The sequence below is a fragment of the Pinus tabuliformis genome, chromosome 4_1 (genome assembly GCF_031772625.1).
Source record: "Pinus tabuliformis cultivar Carrire ecotype Pingquan chromosome 4_1, CPIR1, whole genome shotgun sequence".
Taxonomy (NCBI): Eukaryota; Viridiplantae; Streptophyta; class Pinopsida; order Pinales; family Pinaceae; genus Pinus; species Pinus tabuliformis.
Genome location: NC_142303.1, coordinates 24,938,564 through 24,949,258, shown reverse-complemented (window position 1 = coordinate 24,949,258; position 10,695 = coordinate 24,938,564). Strand labels below are relative to the sequence as shown.

Below are 10,695 nucleotides of genomic sequence, written 5' to 3'. Positions count from 1 at the left end.
TGAATATTTAAAATTGTGTCACTTAGCCATAAATTATATTATTACCGGTGACACTTTCTATCGTCGTGGGATTGACTCAATCCTTAGGCATTGTTTAACTTTAGAAGAAGTTGAGTATGTTCTTAATGATTGCCACAGTGCAGCTTGTGGAGGTCATCTATCTGGGCTTGCTACAACCCAAAAAACCTTACGTGCAGGCTATTTTTGGCCCTCGATTTTTAAAGATTGTATGGAAGTAGTCAAAAAATGGCATCGTTGTCAGGTATATACTCGGAAAATGTGCACTCATCTAGCTCCGCTTTTCCTCATCATCAATGTCGGTCCTTTCACTTGTGGGGTGTTAATTTTATGACTTGTAGCTCAGCTTCGGCTAAGGGTCACAAGTACATTATCGCAGTAGTGGACTACTTTACAAAGTGGGTTGAAGCTATGCCTACTTTCACGAACGATGGTGAGACAATACTCTTTTCCTATTCAACCAAATCATTTCATGTTCGTTATTCCAAGGGAGATTGTCACTGACCATGGCAACCATTTTCAGAATAAGTTGATGTATGAGTTGGCTTTAAAATTTGGATTTCAGCAGGAGAATTCGTCTCTGTACTATCCTCAAGCTAATGGTCAGGTTGAATTCGTGAATAAACCCCTCAAAACCATCATGCAAAGTACAATCAATAAAGCGAGATCCAACTGGAACATCATGCTATATCCTGCACTTTGGGCATACCGGAATTCTGTTAAGACCACCTCGGGTTTTACTCAATTTCAACTAGTTTACAGTTTGGAATCAATCTTCCTTGTGGAATGTGAGATCCCATCTCTTAAATTAGCAGTTGAACTTCTTCCAAACACATCTACTCTGGAAGAACGCCTTATTCATTTGGAACGTTGATATGCAACCACAATAAATCAGGCTCATAAAAAGAGAGTAAAGACCCAATATGACAAGCCTGTGCGTCTGAGGGTTTTCCCTGAAGGTGACCTTGTCCTAGTCTATGACCAAGATAAGAACACCTTGGGGGCAGGAAATTTCAAACCCATGTGGTATGGTTCGTTTATCATTAGAAAGGTCTTGAAGAAAGGTGCATATGAGTTGGTTGACTTTGATGGAAATGTATTGTCGGAGCCCAGAAATGGGCTCTATCTTAAGAAGTATTATGCCTAGGCTATTGCCTAACATTTTCTTTGTTTTGTAAATATTGTAAATATTGTACATAGTTGTTTGTTTTTGTCTATGGGTCTCGTGGTGATGTTTGTATTTTGATGTTCTTTGGCAGGTTTCGATGGGTGATCTAGTGTATCTTGGATCCACCAATGGTGCTAATAAACATACTCGGAACTTAGCTTCCACTACTTGGGTGATATATTATCCATCTGGTAAGTTGTTAGTCTCAAGAGGCATATGTATCGATCTTGCATCCAACAATATGGCTTAATACAATGTTGTCAATAATTTAGTATATGAAGCAATATCTTTTGGTATTGAATCATTAGTGGTTTATTTAGATTCATAGCTAGTCGTGTCTCAACTAAATAACATATATCATGTGAGATATTCTTTATTACATCACCAATTTATGAGAGTGAGATTATTACAAAGATCATTTAATTTTATTACTTTTATTCATATTCCACGATCAAAAAATTCATTTGTTGATTCTATAGTTAATCAAGCATTAGATTGGCACATTAATCATTCATCACATTAAAATAAAATAAAAATACCATTAAATACTCTGTTTATATGATCAAACCATTGAGAAACTGATCAGGTGCTAAAAAATAGCTCAAAATTCAAAGTTATCAAATCGGTTTGGAACCTAGACGACCACGTAGTGCTCGTCATTTAGAATCTGGCGCAACTCGTATCGCACGAAACTGTAGGTTTTAACCCTGTACAAAAATCCCCTGCATACGAATTCTAAAACACAAAAAATAAACAATGCGAGAGCATAACACATAAAACACATATACACAGAGATTTTCCCCTGGATCCCAAACCAGGACTATCAGCTTGATTTTTCATTATATTCCTTTCAATGTTACAATACATATTTATACATGTCGAAGCATTCAATACCATGGACCGAAAACCATAGCGTCCAAAACCATGGACCGAAAACCATCACGTCCAAAACCATACACAAAACCATAAGTAGGTCCGCCCAACCTAATATAGGGTCCAAAAAAAAAAAATTCTTGGGGCGCTGCCCCGGACCCCGTAGATGGGGGCTACTTGCTACGCAATCGGCGCAACGAAGGGGGGGCTCCACCCCCCCTCTAAACCCCCGGTTAACTAAGTTGGCTAGTCGTGGAAAGAATATAACACAACCAAACATTCTCCCACTTGTTGTTTTCTTTCCACAGGGGGCCATAGGAGAGCTTAGCCATTTATCCAGCCCTGCAACACCCATTGTTTCTCCACACCAAGAGAACTTATCATAGCTCACATATTTTTTCAATGCATCTGCAGTATTCTTCAGAGTGTCCACCTTTACCAACGACACCTTTTTGTCTTCTATCATATTCCTCACAAAGTGATACTCAACATCGATGTGCTTTGTCTTTGAATGGTAAGCAGGGTTCTTTGCCAAGAAAATTGCACTTTGGTTGTCATAGTCTATCCTTATAGCTCCCTGTACTAACTCCATACTTGAACACAATCTCTGCAACCAAATTGCTTCCTTGCTTGCATTAGTGGCTGCCATGTATTCTGCCTCTGTAGTTGATAGTGCCACTACATATTGTTTCTTACTCGTCCAACTGACTGCACCTCCAAATGCGTTACACACATACCCACTTGTAGATCTTCTCTGATCCAAATCTCCAACCTAGTCTGCATCAACAAAGCCATGAATATCCAACCCTCTGTCTAATCCTAGTCTTCCTAGGTAGCACAAACCATAATCACTAGTGCCACACAAATAACTGAAAACCTGCTTCACTGCTGTCCAATGCTCCTTCCCTGGTTTTGACATAAACCTGCGCAATACTCCCACTGCATGTGCAATGTCTAGTCTAGTACAAACCATTTTATACATCAGACTGCAAACTGCACTTGCATATGGAACACGAGACATGTCCTCTTCCTCTTCTTGTGTCTTGGGACACTGTTCAACATATAACTTTACACCTACAGGAATAAGAATCTTCACCGGTTTACTATCCTTCATATTAAACCTCTGCAATATTGTCTCGACATACTTCCTCTGGTTTAACCTGAGCTTCCTATTTTCCCGATCTCTTTTAATTTCCATGCCCAAAATATAGTTTGCAGCACCAAGATGTTTCATGTCGAATTTGAAGAACAATTGGGTCTTCAAATCCTGGATAATTTCTGTCATTTCCAACCAGCAACATATCATCTACATACAAGACCAGAGAAATAACATGGTCACCAATTAATTTAAAATACACATAGTGATCTGCTTTGCTTCTGGTGAAGCCAAGTCCCCGTATAAATGTATCAAATTTCTGATACCACATCCTTGGTGACTGTTTTAACTCATACATAGACTTCTTTAACTTGCATACCAATTCTTTCTTACCCTTCACCACAAAGCCTTCAGGTTGCTTCATGTAGATCTCCTCTTCTAGATAACCATGAAGAAATGTTGTCTTCACATCCATCTGTTCTACCTCAAAATCAAAAGCAGCAGCAACAGATAAAAGTAATCTAATAGAAGCTACCTTGGCAACAGGAGAAAAAATATCACCAAAATTAATTCCCAACACCTAGGAATAACCTTTTGCTACCAATAGGGCTTTGTATTTCTCCACCTTTCCTTCTGCATTTGTCTTCTTCTTGAACACCCATTTGCTGCCAATGGGTTTCCTTCCAGCCGACAACTCCACTAGATCTCAAGCCTCATTTTTGTGCAAAGATGCCATTTCATCAACCATGGCCTCTTTCCAGAGTTTGCCATCCTCTAAATCTACTGCTTCCTTCACAGTTCAAGGATCATCATTAGTAATAGATAAAGAAAAATTTTAACAGAAAGCAGATGGACTATACCTTTCTGTCTGCCTTCTTTCTCAAATTGATCTTCTCACACCCAGAGTTTGTGGCTCTTCATCTTCTGATTCCTCTTCTGTTGTAGAGTCCGATTCTTCCTCCTTAAGCTCAAACTCTATCTTCTCAGGTTCCTTTGGTTGGACTTCATGTTTAATAACATCTTTCACCTCTCTGAACACCACATATCGACTGTACACAACCTTCCTTGTTACTAGGTTCCAAAGCTTATAACCCTTTAAACCATCCTTATACACAATAAAGATGCACTTTTCAGATTTACTATCCAACTTGGTTCTTTTCTCCTTTGTAACATGTACATATGCATCACATCCAAATACCCTCAAATGTGAAAGAGAGGGTTTCTTACCAGTCCATACCTCTTGTGGAGTCTTATCCTCCAACGCCGATGAAGGTGATCTGTTGAACAGGTAACATGCTATCTCCACCGACTACCCAGAATTCATGCCCTAACCCGACACCACTGAGCATGCTTCTTGCCCTTTTCATCAACGTCTTGTTTATTCTTTCTGCAACTCCATTTTGTTCAGGTGTGTATGGAGTAGTCTTCTACCGTGCTATACCACACTTCTTACAAAATTCTTCAAATTCCTTGCTGCAAAACTCTCCACCGTTATCTGACCTCAGCACCTTTATCTTCTTCTCTGTCTGGTTTTCCACCAGAGCCTTAAATTCTTTAAATCTATCAACGACTTCAAATTTCTTCTTAAGGAAATATATCCATGTATTCCTTGAGAAGTCATCTATAAATGATACATAGTACACAGACTTACCCAGTGATGGAACCTTCACAGGTCTAAACACATCACTGTGCACAAACTCTAATATCTGTTTCGCTCTCTTACCACCAGAGGGGAAACTCACTCGATTCTGCTTCCCATATACACAATTTTCACAGAAATCAAAATCCAGAGAGCTATTACTCATACCTTCTACCATACCTTTACCATGAAGTATTCGAAGGCCCTTTTCTCCAATATGTCCAAGCCTTTGATGCCACAACATGGTTTTCTCTCCAGAGACCACTAGATTTTTGGCTCCACTTTCAGGAACCACAAAACTATTACACCCATCAACAACAGTGCTACCTTGCAGCTTATACAGAGTTCCAATCTGAACTCCCCGCATCAATACCAGTGCTCCCTGAACCATCTTGCAGGTATCCTTCTCGAACACTGTTTTTACACCTACATCATCCAGCTTGCTTATGGAAATAAGATTTCTGGCCAATGCAGGGATATGCAGAACACCCGGAAGTGTTCTAACCCTTCCACCTTGCAACTTCAACTTTACTTTTCCGCAACCAACGATTCTAGCCTTCCTATCATCCCCCAAGAAGATATCACCACCATCATATTTTTCATACTCATAGAACCACTCTCTATGGGGAGTGAAGTGGAAGGATGCACTTGAGTCAATCTCCATATTTTTCCATCTCATCTCCTCCGTCAGCAAGGATGAGACTATTTCATCAAACTGCAAGGCAGTTGCATTGCTACCTATTGCAATAACCAGACTATCCCACAAATATGGTAGAGAATACAACAAACTAATGCACTTATCTTCATTTGAATTTTTAATATCAACAGATAATAACTAACTTACCACAGTATTAAATGTGTTTAAATGCTCTGTCACCGAGTCTCCATATTTCATCCTCAGGTTATACAGCTTTTTCCGTATGAACTGTTTATTCACCAGAGACTTAGATTGGTACAAAGTCCCTCACTTGTCCCACAAAGCCTTAGCCGTAGCTTCCCCTGATACATTCAACAATACTAAATCTGAGATACACAATCGTATTGTGCTCTTTGCCTTCTGATCCAACTTCTTCCATTCTTCATCGGACACTCCCGTTAGTTTAGTACCATATCTACCGCGGTCCACTGATCTTTATCCACCAACAGATCCTCCATCTTGAATTTCCACAACTCAAAACTTTTACCATTAAATTTCTCGATCTCTATCTTTCCACTGCTCGCCATCTTCTTTCACCACCAGAATCGATTCCACAGATCTCCCACTGAACAGGGTCTACCACAGGCTCGAGCGAAACCCCTCAGCAGCAAAGGCGTCCCCTTGAAGCCAAAACAGCTCTGATACCAAATGTAGGATTTAACCCTATACAAAAATTACCTGCATACGAATTCTAAAACACAAAAAATAAACAATGCGAGAGCATAACACATAAAACACATCTACACAGAGATTTCCCCCTGAATCCCAAAACCGGGACTACCAGCTTGATTTTTCATTATATTCCTTTCAATGTTACAATACATATTTATACATGCCAAAGCATCCAATACCATGGACCGAAAACCATCGTGCCCAAAACCATGGACCGAAAGCCATCGCGTCCAAAACCATGTGCGAAAACCATACACAAAACCATAGGTAGGTCCGCCCAACCTAATATAGGGTCCAAAAAAAATTTCCCGTGGTGCTGCCCCAGACCTCATAGAGGGGAGATATGCACCCCCCCTCTAACCCCCCGATTGACTACGTGGGCTAGTCATGGAAAGAATATAACACAACCCAACAAAAACGAACTACATATGACTCCAAAAACGAGTTATGTTCGCTTTCCCAAACAAGCGAATTTTCAAACAAACAAAAAATTGACAAACCAGTCAGCAATCCGTACTGTTGACGTGGTGCTGATTGGGCAAGGTATGTGGTCGTCGACTTGGCCAACGGGCTCCTTGGCAAATGGTATTATGCCAAGTGGCACATTCTTATTGATTGAATTTATGTGGTTTTGAATGGTTGGTGGGATAGCCAACCACGGGCTGACACGTGGCCCAACCGGAAGCTGCCATGTGGCAGTCCAGGAGGCCACCAAAATTTTGTTTGAAGTTCAAGCGGAGGCAGCGGGGGTCGAACCCACGACCTCCCAACACACACCAAATCCATTTACCAATACGCTGCAGGGAAGTTCTTAACCGTAATGGGCGCGGATTGTATTTATTGTTTCATGTCGCGTTGTTTGGGAGTAGGGATATCCCATGGACATAACCGTGCATGCAACCACCGTAGAGGAGGAGTGGGGGCTCGGCCAGTGGGAGCGAGCCGTTGGCCTTAGCCTCGGGCACGTGGCCACAAATTTCAAAATTTAAGCATTAGCGGACATTTTAACTGTTCGACAACTTCGCCCAGCTTTCGACGAAATTCTCGCTTCGTTAACGCGTTTATGGGGCGACATTGTAGGATAATATTAGATTTTTGGGAATTTGCGGTGTGATTAGCAAGAGATTGGGAAAGGCCATAACTTCTTCAGTTTTAACCAAATCAAGAGCATAAAGAGGCTACACAGGAATTTTTGGGCATTCTGGAGCCATTGGAACATATTTCAGATCTTTCTGAGCATTGTAAACTGATTTATTCACACTTTTGAGCATATAAGAGAGGGTCAAGCCATTGGAAGCTGGACAAAGGAGACGTAGCCCAAGAGGGGTGAACTCCTTCATTATATGTTGCTGTGATACTATTTATGGTGATGTTTATGTCTATCATTTGTTGTTGTTCAGTCATTTGTTTATATTAATTTGCACATAAAAACACTCAAAACCCATGTTTAAACTTGCAAACAATCACATGAATCCTCAAGCATATTTAATATAATTTGAAAAGGAATTTTAGCACAGCAAAACTAATTTTCTTAATCAGATCAAGTTTGGTATCAGAGCACTTTGTTTTATTTGTGTAAGAAGGATTTAACTGTTTGCAAGTGAATGTCATGCTTACAAGGTTAAAACTCAAGAGAGGAGAAGGGAAGTTGGTTGAAAGCCCTGAAGTTGGGTCAAGGGGAAGGAGGGCAAGGTTGCCATAATCTCCAACACCGTTTCTTCCTCAAGTTGCAGTTGAGACTCCAATGAGCATGTCTCATGAAGGAGGGCCTACAATGATAGAGGATGAGAAGGTCTTTAGGAAGGCTTTCTTTGATATGGCATAGATGGTGAAGGTCCTTTATGAAGATAGGAATACCAGACTGCAGGGTGAAAGCTCCAAACCTCCCAAAGGAGAAGGTTTTTTAGAAGGAGGTAATGGAAATGGAGGTAAACCTCCACCCTCTCCATCATCTTCTCCATCTTCTTCATAGGCATCTTCACCCTCTTCCACTAACACAACCCTTACTCATACTCATCAACATACCTCAAAAGGAACTGGTAAATCACCCTTATTAAAACTTGATATTAAATTTGAACTACCCATGCATAATGGTGAAGTGAATGCAGAGAATCTTGATAATTGGATTCTTCAGTTGGAGGTTTATTGCAGAATTCAAAACCTTCAAGAGGATGACATAAAGATTCAATTAGTTTCCTTGAGGATGGAGGGTGCAACACTAGTATGGTGGGAATCAAAGACAGAAGAGGAGATAAAAAAACATGGTAAGATCTCAAGTTCTTGGTCTACTTTCATTGTTGCAATTAAAAGAAAATTCAACCCTCTAGCTTATATGCAGAAATCCATTAGGAATTGATAGAACTTTAGACAACTTAAAGGTCAAAATGTGCAATCTTACACCCAAGAATTCAGAAAAAGGTCTCTAATGTTAGGTGTAGATTTGAAATCACAAGACATGTTGCTGAAAAACATAGGGGGTTTAGACAGTTACCTTATGCATACTATCCTAATGTTTAATCCCAATAATCTAGATGAGGTGTGTGTGCAAGCCACTCATCTTGAGGCAAGAGGGAAAAAACTCCAGAAGAGGGTAGTAAAAATCCATTTAAGAGTAAAGGAAAAGAAAAGGGTTTCAAAGGGTAGGGAAAGAAAAATGCATCTATCAAGAAGGAAGGAGATAAATTAGCATGCAAACATTGTTCCAAAGAGGGTCACGATTAAGCTCATTGTTGGAAGCTTCATCCTGACATGAAACCAGAGAAATTCAACAACAAAGGAAAACAAAAGACAATTGCAACCACTCAATAGGATTTGGGATCTGATTTGGGATATGAAACTAAAATTAGAGCCATTGGTATGAAGGGAAAAGAACCCCTTGCTAGCACTAGTACTTCAAATTCACAAAATGAAACTCCAAATTAAAACAAGAGGATAGAACTTTTTCACATAAGGGTGATCTCAAAACATAGCAAAGTTGATACACTTTTCAATAGTGGCTCTCATGCCAATCTTATCTTTGAAAACATTGTCAAAAGTTTAATCTTGGAAACCATTCCACATCATAAACCATATCCACTTGGATGGGTGTGTGACAATGCACAATTACAGGTAACTAGAAATTGTAGAATGAAATTTGCCATTACTGCAATTTTCATAGATGAAGTGGAGCTTGATGTTGTGTCATTAGACATATGTGGTATAGTTTTGAGAAGCCCATATCTCTATGATAGAAAAGCTATCTTCCATAGACATGAAAACAAATACCATTTGTTCAAAGATGGAGTAGAATATATTGTGAGAGCTCATAGCAAGAAACTAAATCTTTCACTTGTTAATGCGGGACAGATGAAAAGACTAGTGAATTCAAGCAAGAATTTTGTGCTTCTAATGATCAAATCCAAGAATGATGTTGATAATGAAGCTTTTAAAGGTTGCGATTCAAAATTGAAATCTAAATTGGTTGATGTAGTTAACCAATATGATGAGATGTTTCAGGAACCAAAAGGATTGCCTCCCAAGAGAGGAATCCAACATGAGATACAGTTGCAGCAAGATAGTCCTCTTCCTAACATTGGCATGTACAAGATGTTAGTGATGGAAAGTTTAGAAATTAAAAAGCAAATTCAAGAATTGTTGGATAAAGGGATCATTAGGCCATCTTCTTCGCCATGCGGTTCACCTATTGTTTTTGTGCCAAAGAATGATGGAACATGGTGCATGTGTGTGGACTTTTGTGCATTGAACAAGATTATGGTAAAGAACCATTACCCACTACTTAGAATAGATGATTTACTTGATCAATTGAAAGATGCAAAGTATTTTACTAAGTTGGACTTAAGGAGTGGTTACCATCAAATTAGAATAGTTGAAGGAGACATTTGGAAGACAACATTCAAAACAAAACAAGGTTTGTTTGAATGGCTAGTTATGCCTTTTGGTTTATGTAATGCTCCTGCTACCTTCATGTGTGTGATGAATGATGTGTTAAGGCCATTTCTTGATGTATTTGTTATAGTCTACTTAGCTGACATATTAATTTTCAATAAATCTCATGATTAACATGTCATGCATGTGAGAAAAGTACTTGATGTCTTAAAGAAAGAACAGTGGTATCTAAAGATGTCAAAGTGTGAGTTTGGAAAAACTTCTTTAGTTTACTTGGGTCATATTGTTGGAGGAGGTGAGTTGAAAATAGATCCCTCCAAGGTTGATGTCATTTTGAATTGGCCAAGGCCCAAGACAGTTACTAAGGTAAGAATTTTTTTGGGAGCAACCCAATATTGGAGGAAATTCATTGCTAACTTTTCTTCTATAGCAGCTCTTTTCCATGCATTAACAAGTGTGAAAAAGGTTTTTTAGTGGGGAGGCAAATAGCAGAAGGCCTTTGATGCATTGAAGGAAAAGATCAGTTCAGCTTCAGTACTTGCACTTCCAGACTTGAGACAGTCATTTGAGATTTAGACTGATGCTAGTGACTATGCCATGGGTGTAGTCCTCATGCAACATGGTAAGCCTATCCGTTTTAATTCAGA

At 39.4% G+C, this 10,695-nt stretch overlaps 1 protein-coding gene across 1 annotated transcript; it reads left to right on the top strand.

The window, feature by feature from the left end:
• The first annotated feature begins 448 nt into the window (after nucleotides 1-448).
• On the top strand, nucleotides 449-892 carry LOC149174012 (uncharacterized). The gene has a single exon (XM_089420713.1). The coding sequence runs from the start codon at nucleotides 449-451 to the stop codon at nucleotides 890-892; it is 444 nt and encodes a 147-aa protein (XP_089276839.1).
• Nucleotides 893-10,695: the final 9,803 nt, after the last annotated feature.